The following is a 22,720-nucleotide window of genomic DNA, read 5'->3' as shown; positions in this document are numbered from 1 at the left end:
CGATATATTTCCAAGTCAGGGTGGTGAGTGACTCGGAGGGGAACTTCCAGGTGGTGGTGTTCCCATCTATCTGCTGCCCTTGTCCTTCTGGATAGTAGTGGCCGTGGGTTTGGAAGGTGCTGTTTAATTAGTCTTGTTGAGTTTCTGCAGTGCATCTTGTAGATGGTACACACTGCTGCTACTGTGTGTCAGTGATGGAGGGAGTGAATGTTTGTGGAAAGGGTGCCAATCAAGTGGGCTGCTTTGTCCTGGATAGTGTCAAACCTCTTGAGTGTTGTTGGAGCTGCACTCATCCAGGCAAGTAGGATGGTCTTCTCTTTCCCCTATTTCTTATGATCTTATATATGGTAGAGAAGTCTGGAAGCAACCAAGGTGAACAAGAAGAAGCCAATGATTTGGCTGCTACTTCCTTTCCTGTACAAGTCAACCTGAAGTTTTGCTGGGGGTGCTGGTGTAACTTGAGAAAAAAAGATAGGCCATTCTCCCTTCTTCCAACCATTCCCTGGTTCACCTTCCACTTCCTCCTTAGTTCAGTCTGACAGCATTCTTCACCCCACCCCATTCAACCTGGCACTCCTTGCACCCCTCCCCCACAACCCCTACCCCACCCCCAACAAAACCACACACTCTTCTCCATTTCAAGCTGGCAATCTCTCCCTCCCCAACCCCCATCCCTGGTGATCCTGGCACTGTCTTTCCCTATTGTATCTCAGTTAATGCTGGCATTCTCCTTCCACAACCAGCCAAGATCTCTACTTCAGAAAAACAAACCCACCTCTGCCCCTTCACTACCATCCCCTTTTCCATTCCGTCAAGTTTTGCTCTTACTCAAGTGCTGTTGCTAATGGAAGGAACCTGCGCTGATGTCTCAAACCTAATCGCGGTAGAGGGTTCTCACTCAGTCAGCTTGCAGCTGGCATGAGACTACTTTGAGGTAAACTTTGTGCCGCTTGTGAACTAACACCTAGAAGGAAATGCATTGAAGCTGTCCCAAACTCATCTCCAATGGCTCCTTTACATTCAGCAGATCTACATCCCAGTCATCAGGCTGGACTTGAACCAAGGTCTCAATGGTGAAAGGGCAGTATCTAACCTACTTCACCTCACAGTCGCCTGCTCCTGACCCCTGGCAGTGGACAGTGCTATTTTAGGAAACTGGAAAAAGCTGGAGGTTGCTTCATGTAGTTACATTGGTCTGGCAGGAGATGGCAGTGTTGCACACTGTGACTCAGTTTGTGATTGGTTCAGTCCAACCATTTACGGGATTGGTTGGTTGATGCAACAACCAGTTTAAAAATGGTTGTGGGGAAAATTAGGAAATATTCCAAAAGGGGATTTGGAGAAGTTGACTGAAGAAAGAAACAAACAGATAAAGATAAAAGAAACTGAAAAGACGCTAAGTCAAAGGAACTTACCGAAAATGATTTAAAAAATGACAGGAACAGCGAAGTATCAGACAGACCTATGCCAGGTCTTGTTTGATAAATTGAAAGAACAGGAATAAGGATGAAGACAAACAGAAATGTGTGTAGCAGGAAGGGAGGCCTGAATGCTCAGACTTTCAAAGGATTTTATTGCAACTTCCAAGTAAATACATTACTGAGTGTTCTATAACAAACCTCACAATGCATTCAGCTTCTGTCATTGCCCATCATATCTTTACTGGAAAACCTCTTAAACTGGTAAATAATGTCTACAGCTGATAAGTAATACCAGACCATTCTCTCATCTCTTTCCATCAGTGTCCATTTGAAGCAGAAGCCATCCAAATTTGTGCATTATATTGCAAACATTCTAACGAGCAAATTACATAGACGTATAATAACCAGCTTCAGTTCACACTCAATAGTTTTGAGGCCTGTCCCACTGTATAATTAGCCCAGCTGTTAAGAGTTTCACACTGACTGGATACTGTCAGTGACTGATTCACACCCATGCCCTTATCCTTTCATCCTGTGCTAATTGACACCCCTACAAACATTTCCTGTTTCAACTCCAATGTTTATGACCAGTAATTTCTTCACATTACACCCAGCTGCCACTCCTGAGCCCATCTGCTTAACCAGCCCACATTTCTCCCACTGTGGAAGCTCGAGTCATCGAGTATATTCAAGGCTGAGTTGGACAAGGCTTTGAACTATAGGGGAGTCAAAGGTTATGGAGGAACAAGCAGGAAAGTGGAGTTGAGGACAAGATCAGGTCAACCATGATCTTGCTGAATGGTGGAGCAGACTTAAGGGTCTGTATGGCCCACTCCCTGCTCCTATTTCTTATGTCCTCATGCTGTCTTGAATGTGTGAGTCGCTTTGTGTATATATATTTATATCCTTTTGATTGCATCAGTCACCTTCTTTGAATGTGTTAAGTCTCTTCATGGACAGAATGGTTGGACTATAGATCAGCCATAGCGAATCTTCAAATATGGATGGAGTGTGAAATAAATAAACTCACAAAGGATGATAAGAATGAGCAGTAAATGAAAGAGCTCTATGGAAATGAAGAGATTAGAAGGGAGACATCTGATAAAACTAGAGCAACAGTCCCAAAACAAATTAAAAGGAAGTATAGAGGGGAAGTGAAAAATATTGAAAAGACTTAAAGGAAAGATGAAAAGACTAGCAGATAATCCAAAAAAAAAGTAAATCCTGTTATAGTGTATGAAAATAAAACAGTTCAGGGAGAGTGGGATTACTGATGGATGATGGGAAATCTAGTTGTGGAGGATCAAAGATGCAGCAGTGAGAGTCCACCCGAATTCCCACGATTCTGTTGCTATGACAAAGGCAGAATGAAAGTGACAATCCACCAGTGACCTGCGCTCTTGAACCCCACCTATTTATCTGATGTTGGCACCGGGCAATTTAAATAAATCTCACCTGCACCAATTCCAGTGCGGAAGCATGTGGGCCACCTGGTGAAAGAGGAGGAGCAAAGCACAGTGCAGCAGAGTTACTCAGCACTCAGGCCACAGCCTATTTTTAAAAGGGTAGTACAGTGGGTGAGATCTGTAGTTGTGTCAGGGAGTCAACATGTACGTGTGTGACATTCCATTAAAGGCCTTCCCCTGGGTAGGCAGGAAGGACTGGGAGGCTATGCTGCCTGTAGGTTTCATATTGTACAGTCCAGCCTAAAAGGATTTGCTGATCCTTAGCATGTCTGGCTCCGCAAGTGTCACTGAGCCACCTTGTTCCTTCAGGCTGCTGATCACCGAGCTCTCTGTGTGTACAGCTTTAAGAAGAAGAAATGTGAGCACGTCTCATCCTGCCACATGGAGCAGACTCTGGACTGGAAGAGGACCTTGGAGGATTCTGAGGCAAAGATCGAGGCTTGCTGGCTCTTCACCTCTTGGAGATCCTGCCCGGTATCGACCTCTCTCAACCACATCAGGGCAGATCCTGCATGTTTTTCTGGGATCGAGCTATTTCTCTCTGTCTCTCTCTGGTTTTGAAACACCTTTGAGAACAAGGAATCTCTTGACATTCACTTTAATAACTTCCCTCTAGTGCATCAGGCAATCATGGTTCTCCAACTTTTGCAAATTGTTTTTGAGTTTCTTGATGTTTTTTGGGTAAACAGCTTTTCGTGTTTAGTTTCCATACCCCACTGCCAACCTTCTGGACTTCCTGCGGGTGACAGTCGGCCAGTAGGAGGCAGTGGTCAGAGAACAGTTTGGTGTTTTGTCCATCTGTGTTGACAGCCCTATGCACCAAGCTCACAGGCTTCTACCACAATGTGACACCTTGGGGTGAAAACATGTTGCCAGCCACTCTGAACCAGTTTGAATTGAGAAAAATCAATGAGATTATTCCCCAATGTACATTAACCGACCCAATGGAGAACTGGTTAAATCATAACACTATATTCAGCACAAAACTCACACATCAGAGCTGTTGAATTGCACTACAATAAATAGCAATGAAAGGAATGACTACATACGCCATTTTGAGATGATTGTGAACCAGGAAACCTCACTGCTCTTCTTTGATGGGACGAGATGTCAGTTGAACATAAGATTGCACCTCTCAGTAGCACGCTGAAGGGTCAGCCTGGATTACATGCTCAAGACATGCAGTTGGATTTGAACACAAGCTTCAGCTTTACCCTTTAGTCTGAGCTGGACCTGGGCGTAAACTTACTATTTCCTCCCACAGAACCGGGAGAGTCTCTAATATAAAACACAGGGCACAAGGAGTGAGTGACAGATATCAGTACTTGCATCAGCAACTCTGGTTATCAGGGTTACGGAATAATTCAGCTCTGCTGACAAGTCTGCAAGGTTGATGTTAAATTGTTTCTGATATCATTGAATCAATGGTTTATGGAAACTAAACTCTCAATGAGTCAGCCAAAGAAACAACACACCCGTCAAGCTATAACCCAGAATCCAACCTGCGATTTATTTACCATGTCCCATCAAACATTCTCAGGCTCTAAAATCTGCTGCTGTTCAGGTGGACCCATCAGAACCACAGAATTGTTACAGCACAGAAGGGGGCCATTCGGCCCATCGTGCCTGCACTGGCTCTCCGAATGAGCAATTTACATAGTGCCATTCACCTGCTTTCTCCCCAAGAAGCCTGTCAGAACACTACAACTTGGCTAGAACCAAGCTGAGTCTCCGCCTTCTGCCAATGTTTCCACCAAAACAAAAGCAAAATACTGTGGATGCTGGAAATATGCTGATGATTTCACACTGTTCAGCCATACCCATCAACATAAGGGGGATCAGAGCTGGGGCAGGGAGTCCTTAAGGCCCTCAGTAAAGAGCCCGTCAGAGCATCGGCGCAGGAATGTAGAAATGAGGCACAACTGGGAACCAGGTAGGGTCAGGGCTTGGATCAGCGAAGATGAGAGAGGTGAGTCATTTATTTAAAATGTTGCTTTAAAGCAGTCTAAACTAGGCCAGCTTGGGCTATACTCTACCTGGCGTCCATCCCCTTGTTATCAATCTTCCTCCCCAGTTTCCAGGAGCTTCACACTTAAGGCAAGGAGGCTCTGTAGATGTTTCCCCGTAAGTGTCAAAGTCCTGCTCATACAGGCAATTCCCTCTGCCACTGCCAACATTAAAAGGCTAAGGCATACTGGGTTCGGGGTTCCCCACAGATTTGCAAGGCTTCTATACACAGCCGGAATATGAGGATAAGCAGGATTCTGCAATATAACTAGGAGTTATAGGATAGCAAAATACTGAGCAACATGATCACAACCAAAGCAGTTCATGCAGATAATGTCCAGATCGTCTCAGGAGAGTGAGAGACAAACTGCGTTCATGAGGTTTTCATCCTGTTCCAAAGTTCTCTTGCGTTTGATTTCACCGATGTAAGGAATAGCCTTGTGTATTTTCTTTTATCGATGTTTGGGATCCATTCCCAGATTCTGTAATGGGCAGTCACTTCTTAAGCTCAAGTTCATCCTCTGAGCTCACGTTGTGCTCAGTGGCAAGGTCGATGGGGTCGTCATCTTCCTCAGTGCAATTGTCTGTGTAATAATCTATCTCCTCTGGGCATGGGGGTTCATCATCTACACTCATATCGCTGTATGGAAAGAAAATAATTGAAGGAAAGTGTCATTAGTTACTTTTACAATTGAGAAAGTCAAATCAAGGTTGCATTTAGTTGTGTGAAGCCTCTAGTGATGCTCTCTCCATCACATTATCAGGAAACCAATCAGTGCAAGGGCAGGAGTTGCTGTGGCTTTTCCAATACTTCCAGGATTTCACAAGAGAAAGCAGGATGTGTGGGGGTGGGTACGTGGGGAAGAGGATGGGAACTCACTGCAGTGGGCAATGGAGCCCTACAATTTTATTAGGCAAAAAAAACAGAAGTACCTCATTTTCAAAGAAGCCAGTTTCCATACTGCAATTGATCGTTGCATGAGAAACTAACCTTTAAAATATGAAATGCCTTCCTCCCGATGCCTTTAGCAACACTGGGTGCCATTGAAACACACAACAACTGTGTATAGAACGTAAACGCATCGTAAGGTGTATTTCCCTCGCTTGCAAGAAGCCCACCTCCAAGGTCAACACAAATTCTGATTTGCAGGGTAACAGTGCCTAATGGAGTAGAGGGTATTGAACAACAACAACTTGCATTTGCATAGTACTTTTAACGTCATAAGACTGGCCAAGGCTCATCTCTGAAGCATTATTTCCTCTTAAGCCATAGACACTGGGATATCTGATGCTCTGCGGATTGGGACAGGTCAGTGAATTGTTTATAATTCATTATATTGTATTCCTAATTTTAACAAAAATTATCTTCAGGCAAATAACCAAGACAGGGAAAGATATTCAAATTCAGGAGGGATCTAAACAGAGCAGATAGATAGAAACTATTCCCATTGGTTAGTAGAGTTGCCAACCGTCCAAAATTGGTCTGGTGTCTCCAGGATTTGAGGATCACTCTCCAGGACTTTGCCGTGTGCAATCCTGGAGAAAAATCATGGGGACATCAAAAATCATTGTCTTTTTTGTCGTTCTCTTTGAACGTTTTTCTTTACCTGATACAAAGATATTGAAAATGGGCAGAAAAGGGCTGTTTGGCTGACGGTCAAGCATCAACCAATTGGGTTATCAGCGCTCATGATTTACAATTGGTGTATGAAGGCAATGCGTCACGAGGATGGATGTGTTAGCCGGCAAATGGCTGGAGCGTGGGGGCAAGTCATGTGATGAACCCCCCCCGCCTCCCCCCCAGGGACACTTTTAATCACAGCCTATTGGTTAGGATCTGGAATGCTCTGCCTGAGTGTGTGGTGAATGCAGATTCGACTGTGGCTTTCAAAAAGCGAATAAGGCAAGCACCTGAAATGAAAAAGAAATGGCAGGGGCTACGTGGGAAGGGCAGGGGAGTGGGACCATCCGAGTTACTCCTGCAGAGAGCCGGCATGGACGTGATGGGCCAAATGGCCTCCTCCTGTGCTGTCGCCATTCTGTGATTCTATATTATTTGAGGAATGCAGACTGGATGGAGGTCCAACACCTACTCATGATCTTTAAATGATCTTCAGAATCGACTGGCTCCTGAACTAACAACAGCCTTCAGCAGCGAATAGATCACATCTCAGGATCACGAGGGGAAACGTGCAAACATTCTATTCTTTTGTAGCAACAAGGAACAAAAGGATTTTAACTCTGGAATGGCCTTGCACATGGAGAAGACCAGATACATAATAGTGGCTCAGGCTAAACATAAACAAGCTGTTTCTGTGATGGAAGCTTATCAGTGTTTTTAAAAACGTCTAACTTGTCACACGCACAGAGCCGAATAAAACAAATTCTGTACTATCACATTACTGTCAAATTTTGTAATAAAAATGCTTCCAGGGACAATCATATTTATTACAACATTCCTACAATACGTCAAAAACCTTTTATTGGATTCCATACCAGCATCTGATGTTAAAAATAGCAGTCTGCTCCCTCCCGGGTCTGGCTAATAGAGAGTGGGTAATTTACAGAATTGGGAGGCATCATGTCTCAGTCTCTGCCTACATTGTTAGTTGATACTAGTTAGGGAAGAAATTGGGACATTATTCGCCAGCTTCGGGATAGAATAAAATCAAACCAGTGTGGATATGTGGCTGTTGGATGAGTACAGGACCTTTGCAAGTCAGGCAGCATCTGTGGAGAGAGAGAGCGAGTTAAAGGCCGGAATTTTCTGTGCCCACCAGCATCGGGCGTGCTCGGTGGAATGAGCGGACAACATGGTGTGATCGGCTTCACAATGGTGTGAAACCAGTTTGCGATTGTCCGCCCAGCCTGCCAATGGTGGGCCGCGTTTCCCGCCATCGGATGTCGGGAACCTCATTGCAAGACATCAGCGAATCATTATAAGGCCAGCCCGCCAAACACATCCTCCCACAATGGATTGTCCGCCCACGTCGGTGGGAAAACACGCCGATGTGTTCCACAACAGCACATATGCAACATGCACCTGGCGGGCTGCACTTCACTCAGGACTTCAAGGTTTGTTTGTCTACCTTGCTTCGGGCAGCACTCGCAGTCATCAGCACCAGGCTTCACAGACAGCACCACAGCACTTTTAGGCAGGCTCACGGGCAGGTCTCTACCTACCAGATCAGCCGTGTGTGGGTGGCTTTTCAACGGCTGCAGGGCTAGGGTTTGCTTGGGGAAGGGGGAGAAGTTGCCTCAGGCAAGGGCAGAGGCTGCAGGGCGAGGGCTGTACAGGGGAAGGGGGTAATCCAGGGCGTGTGTGGGGACACATGTTGATCTATGCAAGTGGCATCAAGATGGTGAGGGCTGAGGAGGCAGTCTCCAGAGGAGATGAGGCCAGATGGAGATGTGAGGGTGTGTGTGAGAGAGTGAGTGGTGATGTCCCTTGAGCTGGCAGTGAGTGAGATGCCAGTGAATGTGTGATGTGCTTGAGTGTGAGAGTTTAGAGTGATGAGGTGGTTGCCTTACCCTGGCCACACGGATGAGATCATTCATCCTCTATCTGCGTTGGATGGCCGACCTCCTCTGTGCAGCATTGGTATTGACCATCGCTGCCACCTCCTGCCATGCTGGTTGGTGATGCCGATGCCCGTCCTGTGGCCAAAGGGGGGGTAGGGGACATCACATCAGGCCTCCATGACGTCCTAGTGACATTCCAGTGATGCATCATTAAGCTTAGTGGCTGCAGTCTTTTTGCCTTTCGTGGGCACCTTCCCTGCAGGCTGGAAGCACCGAGATGTGTGCGCACAACTGGACATTCGGCATGATGAAGCGGCAAGGTGATGGCGTGGCGGGAGAATGTGAGCCCACCCACCACAGAAATGCTGTGTTTCCAGGGAATGTATAAGTAATGCAATGGGTTTGGGACAATATGGCGTGAGAAGCCGCCATTGCAGCTGGCAGGTAAAAGGTTGTTAGTGACCATCACTGTTGTAGTCGGACCTTCTGCCAGATTGACTTTCTTCCCCTGCATCCAAGCGCAAGGTTTCACCAACAGACAACCCTGTCTAAGGGGGAGCTATAACCTAACTAAAATGGTATGAACCTAGAAATAAAGGTGGATTCTCATCGAGGCATTCAAGAGAGAATTGGATTTTTATTTGGAAAGGAAGAACGTGCAGGGCTATGGGGAGTGGCACAAAGTAAATTGCTCCTGCAGAGAGCCAGCACAGACACAAGAGGCTGAATGGCCTCCTTCTGTGCTGTAACTACAACAACAGTGATGGTCACTATCTATGCAATCTCCTGACTGCTGTCTGTTGTATATTTTATATATTGATTTGCCTCAGAACAATGCAGAAATGACACTAGTTTCTATGTGTGCAACAAGCTTATTTACATTGCTTTAAAGTATCTCTGCTATCACTCATGTTCATAGCTTAGCTTCTAGTAGCTTCTGTGGTATCTGTTTATTTTTCTCTGAGTCCACACGCGTGCTTGACCAATCAAGCACAGTGAGCATAAATTAGTTACCAGATTAACATAATCAAACACAGAGCAACTAAACCATTGAACACTACACTATCTGGAAAAAAACAGCCAGGAGGCCCACAGCCTCAAAAGTACAGCATAGTGCCTGCAAATCGAAAAGGCTGGTCATACCTTAGGCTTTCCATATCCTTGCTGCCTATATTTTTCAGATCCTCTTATTGAGCAGGGCTGGGTGTAATATTTAAAGTGAAATAAGTGTGAACTCTTCTCTGAATAGTCACCCAACAGAGTGAGCAATGCACAGGGCCAAGAGACCTAACGCCAAGGAATTATTAGCCCAGATTTCCAGCATACGCAGTATTTTGCCTTTGTATCAAGGATTTATGACTCTTTTCCTTCTGCTTCGTACCTGGTAAACAAGCATTCCTCAGCACATAGACCAGGAAAATCAGCTCTAACATTTTGATTTGAATCCACCAGGATGAGGGATGGCAGAACTGGGAATGAATCATTTACTCTCTGCACTCAATAATTTAAACCTTGGCCTTAGGAGGCCAGTTGTAAATTTTCCCTTTCGGCCTGGAGGATGAATATCACTGCTGGAAGTCTGCTGACTGTTGTTCTTGGACTGCAGCCAGAAGATCCAAAGCTGGCAGCCATTCCTGTTGCTGCAAATATGGGGTACATCAGGCATGGGGTACATCAGGCTGATTTATATGGACTGAACCCACAAATTCAGATCGGGTAAGACAGAATACATTACAACTGTGTTCCGCCCAACCCACGCAGAGACTGGTAGTGGGAAAAGTTGAAATAATTATCTTTAGTACTGGAATAAGACTAATTGGGTTCTAACTTCATGGCTCATCCTATCTCACTTTTTTAAAAAGCAGAGTCACATCTTCTCAGATGTAAAATATGAAGTCCCAGTCACCTGTCTGAGTTTAGTTTTGTAACTTGTGTAATACCCTCTGTTGTGTTTTACACCTCAGAGATATGCAGAGATGATACACTCAAGCTTCTATTGAATTTTATTCAATGCTTTAAAATGTCTACTCTCTCATGCTCACAGCAGCTTGCCTCAGTTTAGTTTCTTTTACTAAGTGACCACACCCAGGCTTAACTAATCATACACAGCAAGCAGTCAACAGTCAACAGACACACATAATCATGAACAATATGCCTTCCCTTTTTAATAATAATCTCCACTAACTGGTCTACACCCATTTCTGGCAGTCTATAACATCTGTGAAAGTTGATGGGAAAGTTTTCATTTAGTATCCATTAGTTTCTAGTAAAGAGCCAGTAGCTTTCTGTTGCTCTGAGCACAATTAGTTGTTCCTGAATACTGGTGTTCTGTGTATTACCCAATGGTGCCCCCTTTCCACACTCTCCATCTCCCTTGAATGGTTGTTGCAGAGTTTGAGAGGGATGGGGTGAGTGAGGTGCATGCTGCTAATGCTGCCCTTAATGGTTGGTTGCTGAGGTCCCTGTTTCTTCATCTTGCACCACATCTAGAGGAGATAAAGAGAAAGAAAGGTTAGAATGGTTTTCTAGGAAGCCAGGCTAACATGCTATTTTCAATATATATGACAATTTATATATTATATGCAATATATGAAATAACATACAATTATAAAAATGCAATAGGAAGAGATGCAGAATCCTCCTACAACCCTCTCCAGGAAATGCAACACATTCCTTCTCACAAGAAATCGGAGATCTCAGATTCAAGGGTCTACCTGTGGTCAACCACTCCCTGTGGTTTTTGTCCTAGAGAAAGAAAGCAAAAGTATCACATTAGCTACAATAACCATGACCTCCAGTGAAACCCTGCTGTTATATCTATAAGTATAATGACAGGTGATGCAGCTACATTCCATAGAAGACTTTTCGTGATATTAATGTGTACAAGATTGTGAGGAATGAAATGCTTCCAAGTGAAGTCTAGGGAGGTAACTTTGACCACCTTAAGGTTATTGATGGGCCTGACAGGGTAGATGCTGAAAGGATATTTCCCCTTATTGGAGAATCTAGAACTAGGGGGCACAGCTTAAAAATAAGGGACCTCCCATTTAAGACGGAGATGAGGAATTTCTTCTCTCAGATGGTGTTCAGCATTTGAAATTATCTACATAAGAGAGCAGTGGAGGCTGATCGAATATATTCAAGGCAGATTTTTGATCTACAAGGGAGTCAAGGGCTATGGGGGAGATGAGGGACAGGCAGGAAAGTGGAGTTGATCTTATTGAATGGCAGAGCAGGCTAGGAGGGCCCAAATGGCTCACCTCCTACTCCTATTTCTTATGGTTCTTGATGGTTAGCTATTGAAAGGGGGAGGTAACCGTACATAAAAGATAAACTTAGTATGTGGCATTCTTGGAAAACGTGGTGGGCTTACCTTGGCCTCCGATACTGCTTTTGTCCCTGAGTCAGAAGCTCCACTGGACTTGAGTTCAAAACCTTGGTTGATACTCCTGTATAATACTGACTGTTGAGTAATGTTATTGTTGGAGGTACCATCTTTTCAGACATGATATTAAACCAAGGTTACCCCATTGCCTGCTGAGGTGGATGTAAAAGATCCAATTATTCTATTCAAGGAAGAATAGCAGAGGTGCCCAGCTCAACATAACCAAATAACTGGTCATGTATTTCATTGCTCTTAGTGGGACTTTGCCGTGCGCAAAATGGTTACTGATTTTACCGACGAAAGAACAATGATCACTTTTCAAAAAGATTCTTTCACTCAAAACCCTTTGACACATTGTGAGAATGTGAAAGGTGCAGTAAAAAGCAAGTCTTTTCTTTTACCTTGCAATACTGACATCCATGTGTTAAATGGTGGAATTAGCATGATTTATAAGTAGATTGAGGGCTAAATACAAGTGAGGGGGTACAGTTCACGTGACCGAAGTCGTTCCACAGACAGAAGATACAAAATAGAGACTGAAAGATACATGTAGCCACCGCTATAATAAAAGCAACGCTGCAGACGCTGGAAATCTGAAACTAAAACAGAAAATGCTGAAAAAACTCAGCAAGCTTGGCAGTGTCTGTGAGAAAAAAACAGAGTTGGTGTTTTGAGTCTAATACAACTCATCATCACAACTGTAGCCACCCCCGGCTAGGCTTAACACAGAACGAGAGAATGAAGAGTGATGAAATGAATAATCCAATTTTTACTTGAGTTTAGATTTCCCTGCCTTGCTATCAGGATGCTTTCACTATAGAGATCAAGAACATATCACTAAAAGAAAGCCACGTCTGATTCTGAATTGCTCAGTCTTTTCTACAGCTGATTTACTTATGTAGCTTTTAAAACTGTTTGAAAGATTCAACATGGCTTTTTAACTACCGAATAAAATCCTAGACAGATGAGTTTATTATGGGAATCTCCGATTCTAACCTTTTCAGATGTTGCTTTCTGATACATAAATTCTTTGATCTCTGTGAGTTCTACTCTTCTTAATGTTGTGTTTACCCAGATAGACTAACTCATGAATGAAGTGTCTGAGTCCATGGACTAGCAAAAGCCTTATGTAAATCTCATCCAAACACGGCCCTGTTTGTGCCCGACATGGCCAAGCCTAAACATGACTCACTTCGGACTGTCTCCCTAATTATGAAATTTACAGTAATGCTCCTGAAAGCATTAGGACTCTAGAAGAAAAGGGGATCCATTATACATTGTTTTGTCTTCATGCTGTGTGTAAGGGGAGTAGGACAGTCAATAGGCTGTGAGATACCTTGTCATGGTCCCTGTGCGCATGCTGAGTGAGATTCAGCATTTAACAGTAATGAACTTGAAACCTTTAAGGAGATTAAGTAATGTGATGTCATTCATTTCTCAGAGCTCAGTGACCTCCCAAATTTAATTTGCATAATTTTTGTTCGACATCAAAATATCGGGGGCAGAACTGGGGCAATGTGCATTTCATAAATATTAAACAGTTGGCATAAATTTCCATTATTTGCTGTAGGGCTATTAACTCAAGGCAAAAGGCGCAATCACCCCAGTTGCTGCGTAATTCTGAACATGACTGGCACATGTCACTCATTACTCATTGCCTCATCACTGTGGCAGCTCTGACCTACTGAATCACCCCTGAACAGGCCCCACCTGAAATGCTAACCTATGGGGCTATAATCTAGTACGAGGCCATTCAAGAGCAAAATCAGGAAACCTTTTTTTTACACAAAGGATGGTAGAAATCTGGAACTCGCCCCCAAAAAGTGATGGATGCTGGTTTTCATGTCTGAGATAGGGAATTTGTTAAGTCAGTGTAGACAAGGAGCAATGGTGCCAAAACCAAGTAGGGATGTTAATCATCAGTGATCTAACTGAATGATGGAACAGCTGTTAGGGCAGAATAACCGAGTCCTGTTTCTATTCTTTCTCCATCCAGTGCTCTTTGTGCATTCCCAGCAGTTTCTATTTTTATATGTCAGAGAGGCAAATCTGACCATTATCTATTGTTTGATGCAATATTTTACATCAAAATCACAGTTACTGAACAGCAACATAAAATCATAAAGTTGGGGAAATGCAGTAACTCAGGCGCACCAGTAAATGCATCTCTCTGATTTATGACCATGCTACCCAGAACAATCCAAGTCTAATGACTTGCTGAAAAGCAGAATGCTGCGGTTCCCGGAGATCTGAAATCAAAACAGAAAATGCTGGAAACACTCAGCAGGTCGGGAGGTGTCTGTGGAGAGGGAAACAGAGTTCACTCTTCAGGTCAATGACCCTTCGTCAGAACTGGGAAAAGTTGGAGATGTAATAGGTTTTGAGCAAGGGATGGGTGGGACAAGGACCAATGGAAGGCCTGTGACAGGGTGGAAGACAGGAGAGATTGACTGACTAAGAGCTTGTCTTACGGGACCAAAGGGAATGGTGATGGGGGAAGAAATGAAAGAAAGGAACAAAAGATGTGTCATAGAGCAGGTGTGCTGCTGTGTGAAAGTAAACATAAGAAAAAAAGAACCGAACCATTCAAAGAAAATAGGGTTCCTTCCTTTCTTTTCTGCTTTCTAGTCAAGATAACTCATTGCCCTGTCTTTGTTCCCTGGTTCAGGAGTGAGTCAGGCTGCATGGCTTCACCCTTGTACAGCCATCATTCTGTAACCAGCTGCAGGGTGACCTACCCTTACGAAACAAAATAAGGGACATTTTGACCGAAGGACTGGGGAAGGTGCAGGGTGGACAGTGGCAGTGTTGGTGGTGCAGGGTGGGGTGGTGCGGGGTGGTGCAGGGTGGGGTGGGGGTGGGTGGGGTGGTGCGGGGTGGGGTGGGGGTGTGGTGGTGCGGTGTGGGGTGGTGCAGGGTGGGGTGGGGATGGTGTGGGGTGGGGGTGGGGGTGGTGCAGGGTGGGGTGGTGCGGGGTGGGCTGGTGTGGGGTGGGGGGGTGGGGGGTGCGGGGTGGGTGGGGTGGGGTGGTGCGGGGTGGGCTGGTGCGGGGTGGGAGTGGATGGTGCGGGGTGGGGTGGGGGGGGTGGGGGGTAGTTGCTGGTGACAAAAAGAACAGGAGAGGGAGGTTCAGGTGACTCAGAAATAGGGCGCAAAAGGCACCCCTAAGGGTCACGGGCAAGCCGGTCAAAATAAAGGACAATTCCTTAAAATACAGGACAGTTGGAAACCCTGACTGGCAGCTAGCCAATTCAGATGCTGCATTTTAAAAAGTTACCATATCCCATTTTCTGTTTGTTTCAGGTCTGACAGCAAGAGTCTGCAAATCCAATGGAATGCACCAACACTTAATCTCCTCAGTTTAAAATTCCTTTATTTGAATTGTCTGTTCATTTAAATCCAAGTTGTGCAAAAAGAGGAATCCCATTGAAAGTTTGTTGCTCAACCCAAACCTTTTAGTGTGAATTTCCATTACAAACAACCAATGAAATGCTCCACTTAATTCAGGTTGACTAATGATTGATGTGAAAGATTTATCAACCTCGGGTGCACAGAAGTGACAGTCCTCTACCTGAGTGCAGAGAACCATTGCATGACCACAGATAGAAGCAGTTGCAAAGACTGGATAGCCAGAGCTATAAGATCCTTCCTTTGAAGAAAAATACCAGATCGTGTAGAGCAGCACCATTGGAGAAACTTAACATCCCTACCATCTTTCCCTCTCTCCGACCTGAAGGAGAGTATTACTGCTGTTTACCTGCTGACGTCTCACAGCCAAAGGGACCCACCTCAGCTTGTTGCCATGCAAATCAACCTTGTCAAGCTAGTTCAAGTAGGCAAGAACCTTTTCAAGCTCTCTGGCTTCAACTTGTTGGAAAAGGAAAATGACTTTGCCAAAGAAATTGCAGTCAATCGTGTTTCTCCATTGTGAATCGGCTGCTTCAAGAGCCCAAATGCTGTCAAGTCCAGGACCACGCATGGACTAGCAAGTGACATTCTCACATAACATGAAGACAACTGGCCTTGTGATTACCTCATCATATGACCAATATAAATCTGCTTGTGACTGGAATTGTAAAAGCCTTTGATGTTGTTACTTTGCCCATAACAAAAAGGCTGGATGATTGGTGCTGTATTTGAATAGCGGCCAAAATCATTTCGTCTGTAGTTCAACATCACAAGTCAGAAAAGTTATCTTGATGGTTGGTGGGTGTGCCACTCACACAAGATGCCTACATCTGGATGCAATGCTTTTACCACCAAACATGATGTCCCTGGTACAACCAACAAATGCTGGTATGACTGCAGGAAATGTTTGGTGTGGAAAACCATGTCACATGTGATCTACATGTGCCATTTATGTTCTGCAGGAAATCTACATAGTGCATTCAACATGGAGGAGCTGAAAGCAGAATCTATTACTAACTCTTTTTGGCAATATGAGTCCATCTGACCCAATCAAGGATGTCAGACACCATCCACAGCTGATGCTGAAGCAGCAGACCTCAGATGGTTTGAGTTCTCTTACGACTGATCGCAATCATAAGTTTTGAATCGATTGTTGGTGTTGGTAAAGAAGCCTAGGCGGAGAAATTAATCAATGGCAGTGGTGTAAAGTGAGCTGATAGTTAATCAATAGCTTGGTTTTATAACTCGCTAGGTTTACTTTTCCTGCCTACTGTAAGCCCATTTTCACACAATTGCCTTCGACTAATTTCACCTGTTGTCTGTTCTACTGACCAACAAGGGAACAGCTGAACTGTGCGGAAGGGCACAATGCTACTGGAAATTGGAGTGAGAAACAGACCCAAGTGAGTGGTCCCAGTGAGCAGAGGAATCAGTGCCCACCATGGCCATGGTCAATTTGCTTTGAGATGTCCGAATGTCGTGAAAAGTGCTATATAAATGCACATCTTTCTTCTTTATGGCATCCATGTGTGATTATTGGAGAAGTGGATGACAATGAAATCAGGCAGGACAGGACATCACACTAAACAATACCTACAACCTTGATGATGAATATGCTTCCGGCAGGATGACAACTACAATCTCTGGATATTTTACGAAGTAACTAAACTTTGTACTGTACAGCTTGTACAACTCTACAGTTTTGATCATTCACATTTCAATTAGTTGCTTTGATGTTTTATCGCATTTTATTTAAGTGTTTCTGCAGGATTTTCATGTGCTACTCGATTCAATTTGCTTACTTCAAACTATTTGGCAACTCAAATTCTTCTGAGCTAAAAGCTACTTTGAATTAAGAGGAACAGTCAGAGACTCTACACACTATGACCTCTTCAGGAAAACCTGCATCATGGCCAATTTTTGAAGGTGAAAGCATACAAACAGCTGTATCTGGGCACCAGCCCACACAAGTATTGCCCCTTGTTGATTATAGATTCAGCCAAACAATCACCTCGCTGGTCCAATGCAGAGAGTGCAATTTCGTTCCTCTGCTTCTTCCATTATTTATAGAATTTATGGATCAAATGCTGCAGAGAATGGATTTTTGTTAACTTCTGACTGGGGCAAATCCAGATCAGCGGCCACTTGCCTGCTTGTTAAGAGTCAGAAAGCAAACTATCATTATTTTGCTCAGTGTCGGTCAGCGGGAGTCCTCAGAATCCGGGCTTCGACTCAGCTCAGTGCTCAGCGCTAGGAATTCTTAGATTGAGGCTGCAAACGTAATTCAGTGCCAGGCAGTAGAAGTCATTGGAATAGGACCTCAAACTCAGCAATTCTTACCCTATGTGATGCTATTGAGCAGGAGCTAAATAGATTCTGCAACAACTTTCATTCATTTGTCTCATACATAAAACAACTCCAACAAGATGCTTTGTCTCTCTGAGCTCCTTTACTCCAAGAAATACAGCTTTATGTGTGGGTTCTTCTACATGGCAAGCGTTTGATACAGCTCCTTTGAGCTTTCTGTGAATTAAATTTATGAAGCAGTGAAATGTCAGCAATTTCTAGATCATAAAATCAAAGTAACTCTATCAAAGCTGGAGCTTATGATCAAACTGAGCTGTATCTAAGGCTCCCAGACTTCGGAGGATGAGCCACAGGCATTGAATTGAGAAGATTATGCTGAGCTGAATCTAAAAGTCCAAGGTCCAGATCTGGAGTGAATCCAAGTCTGGACCCAGGTACTGAATTGGGGATTAAGCTGATCCATGTCCCAGACCACAAATCAGGCCCAGTTTGGAGAAGTTTAGTTTAAAACGTTGATTCTTTAGTCATTTGCATTTTCCAATAGATGCACCATCTCTTCAGGTGCACATGCATTGACATCATCCCTTTAAATACCCATACTCCACACCACCTCAGTTTCTAATATCGTGAGGGCACTAATGGCTGAACTCACAGCATAAAGGACAAGTTGCTACTGCATGTTTTTGGTCTCTAGATTTAGTCTTCTACCTAAGAAATGGTCGCTTGGCAGTACAAAACTCAAATCCTGCTGAAAAGAGAGATATGTTGCCGAAGTTTTTCATCTTGTACTCATCAGAACAAATGCAAGAATGACAAATTTCGATCACTCACAACACATTATACTACTGGAGACTTGATTTGCCAATTGTAAAGCACCCTTTTCTCATGTAGTTTAAATTGTGATCATCTGAAATTTGGTATTCTTGTGTTTGTCCTGATGAGTGTAAGATGAAAAGCTTTGGCAACATGTGTCTCTTCTCAGCAATATCTAAGAAATGAATGTTTTTGACTGGCTGGAAATGGCTTGACAACTTGAGTATCAGCTGGATCAAGTTATGACCATATCCAAATGAATAATAGGAAGCTGCCTGAATCTAATCCAGACATTGGAGATGATTTCTCTCCCTCTCTCTTTCTTTACCTCCCTATTAAGATTTTTTCCCTCTCTAGATAACAACCCTGAATTCAGAGTCAGAGCTTTGGTTTCCACTTGCTGGGATTATTAGTGCATCACCTGCCTCAGGTAGGAATTCTACCATCAAGCCAAAGGCTGGCTCCCCATTTGAATATTCTTATGATATATTTCTGTTTCTCCCAGTTAGTCTTTCCCTCTCTCGGTCTCTCTCTCCCAGGATCAATTTTCACTTCCATTAGCCAGCCTCAAATTGGAGTCGGTAGCGTTGCTGTCCTGGTAACACCAATGAAAAGATGAACCACATTTTGAGGGGGTTCTGGTGTTAGTGTGCCCAAAACACACTCACATCTCGGGTGGTAGGTGTTAATACGATCCAAGACGGTTGGTGAAACTGATACCAAGACACAGAGCTTTCCTTTATTAAGGGAGTTTATTGACTAGTTCCACAGCTCTTGTCCCACTCAATCCAATGTCCCAGCTATCCCCTATTTATATGCCCTTTTGAAAAAAACAATCCATAAAATAAATTAACAATTGAGGAGGAGGGGTGACAGCCCCTGATGGGGCACTGTAACAAAAATAAAACTTTAAAGGAAACTTATGTAATTAAATTAAAGTGTCATTCCTGAGGCTAATGATGCACTCCAGCATCTCCTATTTATAAGGGCTCAAAGACAATTAATACCCATCACTTGATTCTCTTAACTTTTAACAATGTAATTGACATGATATTAACAAACCTGAACAATATAATTGACAAGACATTAACAGTAGGCCCTTATTAATATGCAAGTAGGATCTTAGGGCCCCTGTACCATTTTAGTTTGGTGCATATGATACCTACACTCCAACCAGTTCCAAGACTAATGGAACCTAAGACGCTCAGCCAAGGTTAATTAGCTGTGGTGCCCAGAGGAGGAACAGTGTCCCTACATTGCTGTCAGCAGGGGCAGTCTGATATTGGGAGGCCTCAATCTGGTGAGTTACATTGTGATGTCTGCTTGTTGTCTCATTGTTTGGAACCCCAATGTTAATGAGACTGATGCTTCAAAGTTATGACCACCTCTTTGCCAGGGGTACAAGCAATTATGGTCTCTTAAAAGTCAAACTCAACCCCTCTTTTTCTATCTCCGCCCCTGTTATCATCTGTACATATATCTATGTTTCCGTCTCTTTCTGTCTCCCTGTATGTGTCTCCCTCTCTCTTTCCGTTTCTGTATCTGCCTGTCAACATATGTGTGTGACTCTCTCTCACTCTTTACATATTTGTGTCTGTCTCTCTCTGTCTTTATCTCCTCCCTGTCTCTCCCTTTCTGCCTCTGTATCTGTTTCACAGTTTTTGTCAATCTCTCTCCCTGGCAGCTTTGAAAGGTTCCAAGATAAATTAGAGAAGGCACTTTACACTAGGCAACAGTGTGAGCCAAATGGGCCAAATGTAATAAAGCCATGGAACTGCCCTATTCAAACATCAAACAACATTTTATAATGAGGAAACATTGTGACAAGCTAGAGAATAAATGGGTAGCACATTAATAAATGTATAAATATTTATTCGTCCTCGAGCATCATGATCAATTAATGTTCCCGTATCCTAATATTTAAATTTAACCTGTGTCATCAGTACTCAGCTGCTGTGCTTTGCTCTTTCTATTGAATAGTTTATCTCTGTCACCACTAATCAGTGAGGTATATAAACATAAAATAATCTGACAGTGGCATCAATACAGTGCTGGTGTGGAACTCCATGGCTGTAAAAGGAGGAAACACATTTATTTGATACAAATGATCTTTGTAAAGCTTTGTGACAGGTCCTGCTTTGTTCTCCCTCTCAATGTACAGTGAGAGAAGTGTGCCAACAAATTCCTGTCCAGAAATGTCACCTTTTCTCATTCAAGCTCTGGCACACAAAGGGCATTCCACAAGAAGATTCAAACCAATCTCAGAAATCTGCACAATTGTCTTTCTCCTCCCTAGACTTGTTCCAGTGTAGCTACTGAATGAAACCCAACTCAGAATTAAAAACACTGTCTCTTGCTTTGTACTAGCCTCAGGAAAGCAGCTCCACTCTTAATAAAAAAAAAAGCAATGGCCTAGCAATGTTAGAGAACGATTAATTAGATGTATCATAGAACATCTAGGCAGTACATGACACACACCACAGCCATTTACATACTAATTAGGGTAAACGTGCCCCAGATGTATGTATATTGTTCCTGGGTGTGCACATGCTGTCATTCTGAGTATACACCCAGTGCTCAAGGCATACCTACTTTGGGCAGAATTTTCCCTGTGAGCTTTTGAGTCCTACATTTGGACTCAAATGGGGTCAGAAGCCCGCACTGTGTGGTCAATGTGATTTTCCCTGGAGATCCCAATAGTGGCTGTCTCGCCATCCAATTAAGGTTGAAGCTGGAGGGCCAACCAGAGGCTTCCAGCTTAAAAGCAGCAGCAGGATCCTACGGAAGGTAAGTGAGGGAGAGGGTACTTCAAAATGGAGGCCCCCAATCCCCACTTTTTAAAATTTAAAAGAAAAGGTGGCTTTTGCAGCCAGGACACCACTGTGGAGGGGGAGCCCCTCCAAAGGATGGCCTGTGGCTGTTGCTGTACCCAGGCAGGCAGGAAGGGAGGGCCTCTAAGACTGCCTGGAGTGCTGCATGGGCCCCCGGTATGCTGCTGTGAAGCTGCCCCAGTCAGATAAACTGGCCCCACTGTCTACAGGAACAGGAAAATCCAGGTCAGCCTCCTTTAATTGGCCTTAAGTTTTTTTTTATTCATTCATGGAACGTGGGAATTACTGGCTAGGCCAGCATTTATTGCCCATCCCCAATTGCCCTTGAGAAGGTGGTGGTGAGCTGCCTTCTTGAACCGCTGCAGTCCCTGTGGTGTAGGTACACCCACAGTGCTGTTAGGGAGGGAGTTCCAGGATTTTGACCCAGTAACCGTGAAGGAACGGCCGATATATTTCCAAGTCAGGGTGGTGAGTGACGGGGAGGGGAACTTCCAGGTGGTGGTGTTCCCATTTGTCTGCTGTTCTTGTCCTTTTAGATGGTAGTGGTTGTGGGTTTGGAAACTCTTTCGAGTTACCAACAGTCACAGATTGCAACTTCTTTCGAGTACAATCACAGTTCTTGGTTTTCCGGGAGTGGGACATGAACCCACAACCCTCTAATTCAAAGGCAAGGGTGCTATGAACTGAGCCACAGCTGACACCGTGCTTGGAAACTCTTTCGAGTTATCAACAGTCACAGATTGCAACTCTTTCGAGTACAATCACAGTTCTTGGTTTCCAGGAGTGGGACATGAACCCACAACCTTCTGATTCAAAGGCGAGGGTGCTATGAACTGAGCCACAGCTGACACCGTGTTTGGAAACTCTTTCGCGTTATCAACAGTTACAGATTGTAACTCTTTCAAGTACAATCACAGTTCTTGGTTTCCGGGAGTGGGACATGAACCCACAACCCTCTGATTCAAAGGCGAGGGTGCTATGAACTGAGCCACAGCTGACACCATGTTTGGAAGGTGCTGTCTAAGGAGGTGGTTCTTAACAAGCCAGATCAGCTACCCGCCACATGTGGGTGGGTAGCCCTGACTCGAAAATGGCCTGAAGGTGGGATGAAGGACTGGCATGCAAGCCGGGGCTGAAAATCAGGCATTTTTTGGGTGCATAGACAGTGTCCTGAGCATATCTACAGTCCCAGGGATGTCCCAGGACAGTGCAAGTGCAAGTGCAAGTACAGCTTGGACAGTATTCTTGTTCAGCATGTAACCGGCTGTGGTGTGTGCCTCACACTAAACCAGATGTTCCCTGGTGTGGTGACACCAGTGCAGATAGCTGATTCTGCCCTGAATGATAGTAAAGCTGACAACACCTTGTATGTCCCCCTACAATAAGATTCCTTTAAATATTGTTTGTAAAACTCAGAGCAGCTGTTAAGTAAAAGCATGAGAGTGTAATGTTGCTAATGTGCTGATTAAATGCTGTCTAATCAGGTCATTTATCAATGACCTGTTACTCAGTCAAGTAGTCAATCCAGAGTTCTTAAGGCAATTGCATTAAGGAGCCTTT

At 44.1% G+C, this 22,720-nt stretch overlaps 1 protein-coding gene across 1 annotated transcript in view; it reads right to left on the bottom strand.

Annotated features, from left to right (window-relative positions):
• Positions 1-4,371: 4,371 nt before the first annotated feature.
• Positions 4,372-22,720, bottom strand: part of agbl1 (AGBL carboxypeptidase 1) — a 191,382-nt gene continuing 173,033 nt past the window's right edge. The window contains exon 23 of the mRNA XM_078529973.1: positions 4,372-5,534. Within this exon, the coding sequence (XP_078386099.1) occupies positions 5,390-5,534 (145 nt within the window). The 3' untranslated portion in view covers positions 4,372-5,389. The remainder of the gene's footprint in view (positions 5,535-22,720) is intronic.

This window comes from Cetorhinus maximus, chromosome 26, assembly GCF_964194155.1.
Source record: "Cetorhinus maximus chromosome 26, sCetMax3.hap1.1, whole genome shotgun sequence".
Taxonomy (NCBI): domain Eukaryota; kingdom Metazoa; phylum Chordata; class Chondrichthyes; order Lamniformes; family Cetorhinidae; genus Cetorhinus; species Cetorhinus maximus.
Note: the sequence above shows the minus strand (reverse complement) of the source record. Positions and strands in the feature narration are given on the sequence as shown.